The sequence below is a fragment of the Puntigrus tetrazona genome, chromosome 15 (assembly GCF_018831695.1).
Source record: "Puntigrus tetrazona isolate hp1 chromosome 15, ASM1883169v1, whole genome shotgun sequence".
In the NCBI taxonomy this organism is placed as follows: Eukaryota; Metazoa; Chordata; class Actinopteri; order Cypriniformes; family Cyprinidae; genus Puntigrus; species Puntigrus tetrazona.
Genome location: NC_056713.1, coordinates 7,625,085 through 7,638,675, shown reverse-complemented (window position 1 = coordinate 7,638,675; position 13,591 = coordinate 7,625,085). Strand labels below are relative to the sequence as shown.

Here is a 13,591-nt window from a genome sequence, read left to right as displayed (position 1 = left end):
AGTTGCGGACGATTGCTTAAAACAGGAACCACAAAACCGTGAGAGTCAGTTTCCTGACTCTTTTTATACTCAATCATGTTTCCAGTTGACCTAATAAGTTGTAAACTGTTCCTCCAGCTGTTCCTTATTTTCCTCATTTCACCTTTCCGCCTCTCATTGCTACCTCTCCCATCTTTTTTGGTACGTGTAGCTCTCATGAAATCCACAATGAGCCAACATTTGGCATGGCATTTCAAAATGTCTCACTTTCAACATTTACTGTGAATAAAATATAAGCTTATGAGATTTGTAAATTATTGCATTCCTTTTTTATTTATAATTTGTACAGTGTTTTTTGTTCAGGGTTTGTATAATCCTGTCACCCCGGTGTGCCACAAAACATGAATGAGAATATACTTCAGAGATATCTTAGTTTCTATGGGTGCCAATAATTGTGTCCAAACTGCACTGAAGAGAGACTTTTATTACTTCCTTTCAGTAGTTTTACTCCAGTGTTTAGTGCCGCTGCAGCGCCCTCTGGCGGACAAAACAACCACCACACGATTGATGTGGAAACATTTTAAATATTTCTAACGGGCAGCCCTTTCCTAAAATATATTTGAATCTTCACCCCTAATTTCCCGTGAATCATTTTTGTTTTTATTATTTATATATGGGTTTAGGCCATATTGATTCGTTTCTTCTAAAACGAAAAAAAGGGAGAGATCACTAACAAAACGTTGGGGATTTTGTAACATTATTAATATTTACATATGTATTTTGTATTACTTAATATCTCTTTATCCCAAACACCATTCCAGCCAGGATTAAGTAACATTATCCGATCTTTGCTTCTGCTTTAACTATCAAATAAATTCAAAATAAACACGCAGACAGATGCAGGGGCGCCGGTATCACTAGCATTTACGTTCAGGCGCATGTCGGGCAGCTATCGGGGGGTCTTCGTTCCGTGTCGTGACGTCATCGCCGGGCGTCGGTGTCGGCGCGGGCACGTGCGCTGTGTTCGCGAGACTTTCAGCAGTTCTTCCTCTAATTGAACCGGTTATCGTCTTTTCTCCAACACAGTGAGTATCGGTTTAGCGTTTTATATGCGGACACGCAGTTCACTAAACGGCTAACTTTAGTACATAGGTACAGGCGCGTGTCAGACGAACTTCCGCTGTCGTCCGTATATTATCCGCAGTCACGTAAAGCACAAATACAAGGAGAATAAAAGCATGGTTTCGTTATTTTACATTTTATTTTGTGACAGGCCTCTTCTGGTAGACCTTTAGAGTTTTTGTTGGTTATTAAAATGTAATGCTGTCAGTCGATTAATCGCTTTCAAAATAAAAGTTGCATATTTATTACGCACGTGTATACACACACACACACACACACACACACACACACTGTACAGGGTTGTGGCTAGATTTAGCGACTTGCTTAGTAAAAGTACAGTAACTTCAAACCTTACCTAAGTTCTCATCCTGTCCAGTTCATCTATTATATAGATCAGTGAATTTTTCATGTCATCTAGTGACATTTTGGATACTTTGAATCGAAAGCAGTTGGCCTGCACTGATACAGTGTGTATATTTTCTAAATATTTGCATGTTTACTTATAATAAACGCAGTAACTATTATACGTAAATATATTTCATATGTAGGTAACATGTTTTTAAATTTTATTGCAATTTTGACTATTAAAACGAGTGCAGTTATTATATTTAGTTGTTTCAGTCATGGAGTACATGCAAGCCCCGCCGTCCAGCAGCCAAGGCAACATGTGAGTATTACAGTGTGGTTTTGATGAGTATTATGTGATAGTGACGGCTTCTAAACGTTCCCCTCCATCGCGTCGTTGCAGACTTTGCTGCATGTGCGGCACCGCCATCCCCCCGAACCCAGCCAACATGTGCGTCTCCTGTCTCAGGAATAAAGTGGACATCTCGGAGGGGATTCCTAAGCAGGTCACTGTCCACTTCTGCAGACAGTGTGAACGGTACGGGCCGCTGGGGAAAACTGAGAAACAGTACTAGAGAAGAAGTCCTAACTGATGACTTCCCAGGAGACTATGCCTTTAAATCCTTTTAAACTACTTGATGTCTTGTCAAGAACATATGTGACGATAAATGGCCCTCAAGCATCAAAAGGTTTTTCCCTGATGTTTAATAAAAATAATTTTTCACCAAATAATCAGTTTTATGTATTATTACAGTGATCTAGAAAGACACCCACAACATTAAGTGAGCTGTCTTTTTAAATCTTTAAAGTTTTCCTGCCAGTTTTTAATAATTTAAAATAGAATAAACTTTAGTGCAAAGACTTATGTATTTAATATTTTTAGGTAATAAGTATTTTATTTTACATAAATGAATTTGATGAAAAAAATTTGATGAAAAAAAATGAATTTTTTTTTTTCATGAAAGCTGTTTTGAATATTAAAGTAGACACTTTACTGGAATTTTTATGTTTTCTGTGTTTTTTTAAGTGATTTTTGTACATTTAGTTGGATGTCTCGTCCTCGATCCAGAAGTTTTGGTGAAATCAAACGATGATTAATCAATAACTAAAACTAGAGACGCCTTAAATCACGCTGTGGTTCTGAGGTCCAGAGACACGTGCTTCAGGTCGTTCTTCATGTGCTCAGGACTAGAATGTGGTTTTGTAAAATGCTGAGGACTGTTTTCCCGGTGTTCCTGTAGGTACCTGCAGCCTCCATGCACCTGGGTCCAGTGCGCTCTGGAGTCCAGGGAGCTTCTGGCTCTGTGTCTGAAGAAGCTCAAGGCCTCCATGGCCAAGGTGGGTAACTCTCAGGAGCGCATGGACTGCAGCTCCGGCTGACGCTCGGCTCACAGCGTGTGTGTGTGTGTGCGTGTGTGCGCGTGTGTGTGTGTGTGTTTTACTCCCATCAAGGTGAGGCTGATCGACGCCGGCTTCTTATGGACGGAGCCCCACTCTAAGAGAATCAAGATGAAGCTGACCATCCAGAAAGAGGTACCGCCGCCGGTTCTAGACTCCAGACTGCGGCTCGGAGCCGTGTTTCATGAGACGCGTGTGTCTGCAGGTCATGAACGGAGCCATTCTGCAGCAGGTGTTCGTGGTGGAGTTCGTCATCCAGCCTCAGATGTGTGAGGACTGCCATCGGGTGGAGGCCAAGGACTTCTGGAAAGCTGTGGTGCAAGTCAGACAGAAGGTGAGCATCGTTCACGTTTGCCTTTTGTAGTTATTATCAGGGATGCGTCAGATTCGCTCGATGTGGGCTTTAAATTAAAACATCGGCATTGGCTCAATTTGTACGATTTATCGATATGCCTCGCCGACGAGAGGAAGAGATGAACTCAGGGAGCTAGTGACTGATCGTGAGGTTTATCTGAAGGACGGTTCGTGACGGGGTAGGGGGCGCCGCCGGCCTGCTGCTCGTTCTGTTCATATAAAACACTCTTCTCTAACACTTAGGCTTTGCTAAATAAATAAAGCACTATTTCAAGTCAAAATAATAAGTATGTTTTGATTCAGAGGTCAGAAGCTATAGCTTGCATGAAAAAATTCAATTTAGTAATTTTATAAGGTTATATATCTGTAATGTTTTAATTTTTTTCAACAAATCATAAGCTCACAACTCTTATGCTACAAACTAGCTAAAAATAAAATGTTAGGGTTGAAATTAAATGTTTCCGGTGGAAAATGTTGCAATTGACGTATAGTTTGTTTATAGTTATTAATAATAATTTATAGTTGCAAGCATCAAAGTGCCGTCAATAAGCTTCATTGTGTTTATTTGATTCTAACAAATGAGTTCTTCTTAAAAACAAACCAAATAAAAAAAAAAAAAAAGAGAGAAGAGAAGGTTTTTAATTTCTGCACAGGAGAGACTTGTTGTTTCCATACAAAAGGAAATATATTTATATCAGTATCGTAAATATGGTGCCTCCCTGTTTATTATTAAATTGAAAGCTTTACTGTTTATCTGTGCCTTCAGCGTCGTATCATTTACTTTTTCTTTCTTCAGACTGTTCACAAAAAGACGTTTTACTACTTGGAGCAGCTGATTTTGAAGCACAAGCTGCATCAGAACACAGTGCGCATCAAAGAGATTCATGGTATACTTCCCATCATCCCCCTCTTCTGATGCTTTATGAGTCTCTATGGTTCTTCCTGTCTAATATTTGTGTGTGTGTGTGTGTGTCTCCAGAGGGCATTGATTTTTACTACGCCTCAAAGCAGCACGCTCAGAAGATGGTGGACTTCTTGCAGTGCACCGTTCCCTGCAGGTCTGAGAATCATATTCAGTCAGTGTTTATTAAGAAAGCGTTCGTGTCGTCCGTGCACTAGTTCTGTTGGATTGGGCTCGAGGTTTTCAGCTCGTAAGCACGAGACCGAATTCAACTTTAATTCCGAACTTAACTCGATCGGCTCTGTTTGGTTCGGTGCTGATGTTTGGTGTTGTTTGTGAAGGTCGAAGGCGTCTCAGAGGTTGATCTCTCATGATATTCACTCCAACACCTACAACTACAAAAGCACCTTCTCAGTGGAGATCGTCCCCGTGTGTAAGGTAGACCTCCTTTACTCCTTCTGAATGAACCTGGAGCGTGTGGCAGTTATTAAGGAAATGTAAAATAAAAATCCACATTCGAATGCAAATACACCTTGCACCTTGTGTTCCTCAGGCACGAGAAAGCATTTGAATGCTTTTATAGCTAATCCAGCTGAACTCACTGGTTCAGTCGAGATAAAAAGCAAAAAGAGAACATCCGTGTGGAGATGATGTTGTTTACATTAATTGAAGAAAGTGCTCTCTGTGATTGGTCTTCGGGGCTTTGTATTAAACTAAACATACACGATGCACGCTGCTGCTTTGATTGTAATTAAGCAACTAAATTATATATGGTTGATAAACTTTATGCACTACTACTTTATTAAAGATATTTTATTGCTTTGAAGAAACCTGCATACCCCCCAACTGAAATTAAGCCTTTTACATCCAAATAAATCTACAACGTACAAATTTTAAGTGTTTTTGGCAGCCCTGGTGAACAGTACTATCACTAGAATTAAAGAGCGGTCTTCTTATGTGTGTCTGGGACCGGTCTCACGTGGAAAATACTCTCTCTCTCTTTCTCTCTCTCTGTGTGGCAGGATAACGTGGTGTGTCTGTCTCCACGGCTCGCTCAGAGTCTGGGAAACATGGGTCAGGTGTGTGTGTGTGTCCGGGTCACCAGCTCTATACACCTGATGGACCCCAACACCCTGCAGAGTGAGCTGCTCTACACCATCTCCCTCAGATGTGTTATTAACGTTAATTTCAGCCCTGTCCTAGTTCAGAGGTGTTCAGTGTAAACCTCCCTGTGTCTGAAAGACAATAGCTTATTGTTCAGGCGGCTGTGGGGTTTATTTTCTCTTTTCTCTATCAGCTTGCAACACGATACGCAATTCTTTTTTTTAACGGCACACAGAGTTATTGTTGTGTTGTTACGCCGCATTGACAAACATGTTTTTCTTTAGTTTATTTGAGGTCGTCGTGCGCGACTTTATCGCCTTGCACTGTTTACGTTCTTGATTCTTGACGAGGAGGTTCTGCCAGGATTCGTTCAATTGGAAATTAATTTTCAAAACGCATAATCGAAAATCGAGTAGCGGATGTTGTAGCTGAAGCCTGGAGTAATTGACAGAAATCAGTTACGGTCCAGATGTTCATATAGAAAACAGCACGCAAAATAATGTCTAGCAATATTACTCTTCTGTATTTCTTACTGAGTAAATGCAGCCTGGGTGAGCAGAGGAGAAAACAAAAAAGAAATCTTTACTTAATATGCTAATGATTTTTTTTGTCAAATTTTGTCCCCTATAAAGCATTGTTAGCTATTTATACAAATACGCTGATGTTTTGTGCTCCAGACTTCAATGTTGTCACGTCCCTTTTTCTGAACTGCTGTCAGTCATGACGCTCTTGAGTTTGGTTTCTTACGGCGTGTGTTTGGTCTCAGTTGCCGAGGTGGATGGGAACACGTTCTGGCGTCACCCGTTCAGCAGTCTGTGTGGCCCGCGGCAGCTGGAGGAGTTCATCGTCATGGACATCGACGTCGTCAGAGGTCAGAGGTCAGGAGCCGGCGCCGGGATCAAGTCCAACAAGGTGAAGCTCCCACAGAAACGCAGGGCTCTTCAGGGCCGTATCCTAGTGATGAAACACGTCCCTGTGAATGAAGACCAACTGACTGCTGAGCACAATATCCCTATCTTTGCTAGTTTTTACAGCTTATTTGTGCTTTTTACGTAACGTTCAGACGGTTGCCAGGTTGGGAATATTAAGGAAAACATTTGGCAGAAAATTATTAATTTAAGAGAATGGCATGAATTGGGAATTTTAAGCTCTTGGAACCTGGCAACTGCAACTAGGGCTGAAAAACTATAATTTCCAAATTATATTTGTATTTAATGGATATATATTTTACCGCAACTATAAAAGCTTGTTACAAAACTCGGCCTTAGTGTTCCTCACGCTGTTTATTCAAAGTCAACGAAACACGGAAAATGTTTTTGTAAAAGGAGGTTTAGGGGAAAAAATCCTTTTCTAAGTAAAAGTGTTCTTTTAAATGCTAGTAAGGGTATAATGATGTTAATTTTGATCAGATTTCACTGTTGTGGTCAGATGGACTTCATTCCCATAATCCAGATTAATTGCACATGCATGCATCTCCCTAAACGTTTATTATCTCAGAGACGTTTTAATACACAGCGGCACAGAAAGGAGTAACCGGAGCGCTCGGATCATCTCTAGTTAGTCGTATCAGAAGGAAACAGAGGCCGCTCTGATGAGAAACGCTGAATGTGTTTGTGGTGCTCTACACACGCTCGATCATCTGATTGTGTTCACAGCACACGCTGGCTGAGGTTTGGGTTCAGAAGACGTCGGAGATGGACTCCAGTCATCAGTATCACTGCAGAACGTTCCTCGGTCACCTGCTGAACATCGGAGATCTGGTGCTGGGGTCAGTGCTCCTCAGTGGATTCATGCAGAGAACTGGCTGATGTGTTGATCCTAACATGCTCTTCTTCTTTCTACCTCAGTTTTGATTTTGCCAATGCCAATATCAACGATGAGTTCCTCAACAAGATGAACCCTCACCATGTTCCTGACGTGGTGAGACTCGCTCGCATGTGAACGATGTGCAGGAAAATGCAGTGAAAATTAATTCGATACAAATAAAAAAAGGAAGACTGTATAGGCTCACTTTCAGAGGTCGTGCTGCACTGCTTTTTTAGCTTTTAAAATGTCTGCTGCTAATGTTAAAATACCAAAAAAACACCTTATTTTAAATTGCATTTCAGAAGAGAAGAGACTAAAGTAATGTTTGGGGTCAATAAGACCCCTCAATAAGAATAAAATGAATCTTTTCATGCTTTCTAAACATCTGTGTAATAGTTTTTTTGCGTTCAGCGTACAAATCAGCTCTTGTTTTTCCTGTGAACCGGAGTGATGATCTTCATGAGTTGTTCAGGTGCTGATAAAGAAGAGTTATGACCGCATGAAGCGTGTGAAGAACCGCGTGTGGAAGCTGAAGGAGCTGGAGAGAGAGAGAGACGCCGAGGACACGGATGATGAGAGGTGACTCGGCTCAAAGCACTCAGACACAGACAGGATAAACCTAGAGTTATTGCTTGAATGATAATCTGGAAAAAAAATTGATGTAAAGAACCGCCACGTACTAAAAATGAGCTTCGGTGTCGTTATTCAATTTTTTTGTTCCTTTTTTGGCTTTAATCATTCATTGAAACCTTTGTGATTTAGTTTTGACGGTGCACATTTTTTCCTCGCAGACAATACAACGAGTTCCTGGAGGACCTGGAGGAAGATGAGATCCTGAGGAAGAGCATCAACATCTTCAGAGGTAAAGAAGCGCTCCACCGCTGTCTCCTGATTTATTCTCACGGTACTCACACGCCTCCCTTCCCTGCGCAGACGCCTCCAAGATCCCCGTGGAGAGCGACACGGATGACGACGGCGCTCCCAGGATCTCTCTGGCCGAGATGCTGGAGGATCTGAGCCTGAGCGACGCCACCGGAGGAGAAGGAGCCGAGATGATGACCGACTGATCGGCCCGGACCGGAGCAGCAAGGATGCTCTCAGCATCACAGCAGTGTTATAATAAAAGATTGAAATATAAGAGGGATGGGTGACCCAAAAAACGAAAATGCTGTCATTTACTCGTATCATTTAAAGCCTAATGACTTCCTTTTATTCTTTATTTAATGGACGTCTGTTATTCAGGACATGGACGGGGTGAATGTCAGTGCTGTCTTGGAAGTGTAGTCTGTTGCTTCTGTCCACGGTGTGTACTTCAGAGGCTGACATTTCATACAGGATTGAGACAAATCAGACTCGGTTTTCTTCTTCACTGACCGACCTCAGTCCCGATGATGATGTTTCTTAAAGATTCAGCATTTTCTGTGTGCGCCGGTGTACAGCACTCCTCCTAAAAACATTAGAAAGTTCTGACCTTCTCTTGATTGACCTCATCAACAGTAATGACCCCTCTCACCACCTCGGTCTTTCTCTGAAACTATTTGATCCAAAATCTGTTCAAAAAACAGGCAGATATATTAAATTCCTTCAGCAGATATTTTTCACTGTCTGTTTAGAGACCAGTGTGTTTTCACTCCTCTGGTTAAAGTTGTACTCCGGTAGTGATGGGTTTTTTTTTGTTTAACACAGTAGATAAATTATAATATTAAAAAAAGGAAAAACAATAGACAAAGCACAATCATTCAATAAGGTTTAATGATAAAGAAAAGCAATAATAATAAAGTGCTAGAACTTGGATTCAGTCTGTTCGACAATGAATCCCGATCCCTGAAATATTTCTTGAAAGAGCCCCAAGCTTTATTAAACGGGTTTAGATGAGTCTCCTATCCAATGGTTTATTTTCACCAACTTCAGAAAAAAGATCATCACAGATGTATTTTTTTTGGAGTTGGAGGCCTCTGCTCCTTCCACTTCAACAATATTAGTCATGGCTAACAACATGATAAAAACCATAAGAGTAAAAGCTATTAATTACAAAAAAGAGATTGATTTACCTAAAAACCAGACGGTGGACCACTTTATACACTAAAACACAAATAACTTCTTACCTAATATTCTAGTGTTGACTCAACTAAAATATTTTAGTTTGCTTTAACTGTTAATGTTAATGTGAAGGACAACTAAAATATTTAAGTCTGAGTATGAGTATGTCTAAAGTAAGAAGGCAAGCGTGAGAATCAGAAAGGGCTTTATTGTAGTGTTTGCACAGACAGTGAATTGTTTTAGTGTCCCAGAGACAACGGCACAGGTAGACAAAAAACTATAAACTGTATGAGCAGGTGTGCTATAGATCATAGATAAAAGAATGAGGCAGATTCAGAGCTTACGGATTCTAGCATGTTTTCTATTCCATTAAAACTGTCCTGAATTATCAGGCAACTTGAAATTCTGATCAGACTTTTTACCAAGAACATTTTACCAATCCCAAACCTCATCAATCTTAATATCGACTTCAGATTTTTGTGTTTAATCGTAGCACCTATTATATATTTTGAGGACATGGGCTTTATTGATGTTAATGTTGAACCAAAATTACACACACACTTGTATTTGTGGTTTATGGGGACTCTCCATAGGCTTAATGGTTTGTTACTGTACTGACTGTATTACTGAAAATTACTGACTGTTTGTGAATTTCAAAAAACACTTTAGTGTTCCTTTAGCTTTACGGGCAAACTACTGCACAAATGCAGTACACACACACACACACACACACACACACACACACACACACACATATAATAGGGGGTGAGCATAATTCAAATACAGGGGGTTTTACAGTAATTTTTAGCTGTTTTTTCAAGCTCTTTTTAGAACTGGTCAAAACTGTTGAGAGAAAAAGCAAAACTACAAACTAGAGATGATTGTATTTGTGTACACTAATTAAAACTAAATATTGGGCTTTTTTAATAAAAAAAAAGCTTTCAGACAGGTTTTCTTTCACTTTCTTAGTGTGTTAAGTAAAACGTTAAGGCCTATTTATTTGAATACTATTTTAATACTGACTGCAAGTATGCTATATATATATAACTTGATTCAGTTTTCCTCTGAAGAGATGCGATGAGACGACGTGTGAAGCACTTTTCCACGTGAAAGACTGTTTTTATAAATACAAATGTTGGCATGGATTATAGTGTGCTATAGCAAAAAGCACCTTATTTTAAGACGCCGTCCTGCTAAAGTGAGTCACAATCAGTCATGTTTCCGAACTGGAGAATGTTTTAAAAAAAACATTTTTGAGAATATTGTGCACCCTAAATATCGTTTTCATCTTCATGCTCTTTCTACGGATCCCGGGATCCCCGCCTCCCAGACAAAATGTATAGGTTTTAGAAGTACTGGTGTATTGGTCAAATACGAGTCTAAAAGCGAGCACGTCTGTGTGAACTATCCGCCCCGTTCGTCTCTGTTAATGTTGGTCTCGGCCTCACTGACGCATGTTCTCATGTCATCTATGGTTTTCTATTAAGCAGGTTTGTTCCCTGCGGCGAACACCACTCCCTTCATATTCAAATTCCTTCGCTCCTGGACCAAATGAATGGCCGAGATTTGTCTTTGGCAATAAACACCTTTCTTTGACGGCTTTCACAGGATTATTTATTGCATTGAGAACGTGACGTTGATGACCGTCACACCTGTTCTTCGCCTGCTTCAGTGGCAGGGTTTGTTGAAATGGGTTGATGAAGAACCTGCAGGTTTTATGAATAATGAAGTTGGGTTATATGCAGATAAATCTACCTGATGGTCCATTTTTTTTTGCGGTCAGCTCCATACCCTTCAGTGTTCTACTCATTAAACGCATTCCTTTAAAAGCTTGCCTTGAGTAAACACTGAAAGAGGAACGGAGTGGGCGGCGGGGCTGTGTGTTTACGTGCGGTCGGTGAGATGAATAGACGGAGTTCAGGGCACGTCTCAATTCAGCCCGTCGTAATTTTGTTTGCAGCAGGAAAGAACTGGATCTTGACGCATACACGTTTGGGTGTGTTTAACCCAGTAGGGTTTATATTTGTTCAGTCATTCACTGCAGCTCCTAATTGTTCAGGTGAAAGTGCCGTAGCCTGCATTTGTGAAGGGGTTTTGTTCCAGGCCGACTGAACCTTAGCAGACATTACCGTTTTAACATTATTATAATTTTCAAAAATATTGTTGGTTTTCACCTCACACTCATAGTTTTAGCACACCTGAAACTTATGCATATGCATGAATGCATATGATGGAAACTAAAGCTGGGCATGCGGCATCCATTTTTTGAGCCGTACAACTCTTTCTTAAGTTAGGCCGAATTTGACTTTTGCTGTTTTGCGCAGCGTATAAGGTGATTAACCTTCTCCAGCAGTCAGACTTGTGTCTTACACCTTTAATTATTCAGGTAGGGTCCTTCAAGACTGCCTTGGAGTTGTTCTTGTTTGAGGCTCAGTTTTTAGTTATGTTTCACAGGAGGCAATAGTAACAATAAAGTCTCCTACACAAAACAAAAATCTGCTAAGCTCCAAGCCCCATAATCCAACTCTAGACAGCAATACTGGAGATACTGTTAAGTGCCCATCAGGAAGGTATCAGGTGTCCTTCACACTTCTGAAGAGTGGCTTAATTATTACTTTATGAGGAAACTCCAATTCAATATCTGTCTCTGTGATTCGTTTTTGATTGCCGGATGTCCTTCCTTCTTCTACGCCATCATCTTCTTTTAGGATTCTTCGTTGCTGTAGTCTTGTTTGTGGTTTTAAACCTTCTCTTCATCCCGTGCACTCTCTTAGTATCTTTTGTGATTGATATGCTCTATGCTATAAAACAGGACGTCATGCACATCAATATCATTGAAAGCATTTGGGGTACTTTTCAATCATATATCAACTCTAAAGCAAGCTAAATAAAAACCATTATATTCTGTGTATTCCTCCTGTTTTCCAATCATGTCCTTAGTTTTTTATAGTTACTCATTTGTTGTCATGGTTACTCATTGACTTTGCTCACCTGTTGCTTGTTTGTCTGTGTATGTGAAGTGTTTTCTGCTCAGTGTGCTGTATGCTGGTGCTCATGGAAATCCAAACCTCTCTTTGGTTTGGCAAGCTTTGCACATTTTGATTTGGGGATTTCTTTCATTCTTCCTTGCAGATCCTCTCAAAGCCTTGTCTTTAATGAGTGGGTTCAAGTCTGTATAAGTTGTGTGGCTTGGTTTTTGCTCTGATCATGTGAACGGACACAGCTGGGCTCCAAGTCAAAGCATAGCATAATCTCAAAAGTCATCCTCGGAAACGCTAAGCATCTAAACTTCAAGTGTCACAGCAAAGGGTTTGAATAATATATCTCACTTTTCTTTATTACTTTTAATACATTTCTGGTCATTACAAATCTTTTTTATTCTTAAAAGTGTAGATTAATGTAAAAACAATGGCCGCGACATGAATGCACTGTACGTCAATGCACAGCTTTAATGAGAAAGATTTATATTCACTTCGTCATTTAACAAGGTTAAGTGTATCTCAGAACAAACACTATTATCACGGATAACAATATAATTGGATAACATCTGTTAATGTTTCCCGCCGTTGATGTGGTAACACCCACAGACTCCATCTGATTCATTATCGATAAATGGATCGAAAAATTGCTTCATGAGATAGTCGAAGATAATCGGATAGATGTTGCAGACTTTATAATGGCGTTGGTCTTGGTTCAATCTTCTTTCAGGAGAGATGGTGCAAACTGCATTATCCCTATCTAGGGAGCACAGTACTTATCCCTGCCATGATGAAAGTGGTGTGTAGTTCTCAGGCTACAAATAAATGGCAGTAGATGCCTGTATATGATATCGAAAATCAGCAACTGGACATAAATAATCAGGCAACTGGACATTTTTATGACAAGTCGTTTTTACAACAACTTTTATTGCCTTGTTGCCAAAGTATTGTATTTATAAGCTATTTATGAACAAACATTTGAAGCATATTGTATGTATAAACACAGAAATCGGCATGCATTTGACCCAAATTCCAGAGTCATTAGCAAGCTATCTAGCACGGTCAATGTTTATGTGGTTGTCAGATAATGGGATGCTACATTTTATTCTTTCCAAGAACAAAGCGCTTGAATGCAACAATAAGTGGGAAATGGGAAATGTTGGATTGCAGTGAAGTCAGCATAAATACAGTGGTTCTCAGCTCCGGTGCTGTATGTCTTCCTTATTTCACGCACCTGATTCAGATCATCAGCTCTTTAGGACAGACTCCATGCTTGAGTCCCAGTGTGCGTACTAGTCGTTCTATATTCTATGTGATATTAGTCATTTTCAATACTATTTAGGGCAGATAGGGTTGACAGTATGCACATTTGGACACAGGTTGACTGATAAGGTGATGACTTTGCAGGCAGCCTTTGTTCGAGAAGGTACCTTCTGGAGCTGTTTCTGGATGGTCTTCACAGGCAGAATAACGGTTTAACAATCTACAACTAAATATAGAGAGTTCTGGTGATGACTAAGTTAATGTTTAATTACTACGACACCAGTTTCTTGCTAGAAAGTAC

General features: G+C 40.2%; 1 protein-coding gene across 3 annotated transcripts; it reads left to right on the top strand.

Moving 5' to 3' along the window:
* The first annotated feature begins 910 nt into the window (after positions 1 to 910).
* Positions 911 to 9,999, top strand: nmd3 (NMD3 ribosome export adaptor). 3 transcript variants are annotated; one of them, XM_043259806.1, is made up of 16 exons: positions 911 to 1,064; positions 1,701 to 1,768; positions 1,850 to 1,984; positions 2,688 to 2,784; positions 2,899 to 2,979; positions 3,050 to 3,178; positions 3,995 to 4,085; positions 4,178 to 4,256; positions 4,441 to 4,537; positions 5,122 to 5,239; positions 5,970 to 6,115; positions 6,859 to 6,971; positions 7,051 to 7,123; positions 7,482 to 7,588; positions 7,801 to 7,871; positions 7,943 to 9,999. In XM_043259806.1, the coding sequence occupies exons 2-16, from the start codon at positions 1,725 to 1,727 to the stop codon at positions 8,074 to 8,076; spliced, it is 1,515 nt and encodes a 504-aa protein (XP_043115741.1). In that variant the 5' UTR covers positions 911 to 1,064; positions 1,701 to 1,724; the 3' UTR covers positions 8,077 to 9,999. The 3 variants fall into 3 exon arrangements, with proteins under 3 accessions (XP_043115741.1, XP_043115740.1, XP_043115742.1); XM_043259805.1 differs by having other exon boundaries at positions 918 to 1,064; positions 1,714 to 1,768; XM_043259807.1 differs by having other exon boundaries at positions 932 to 1,064; positions 1,723 to 1,768.
* The last annotated feature ends 3,592 nt before the right edge of the window (positions 10,000 to 13,591 follow it).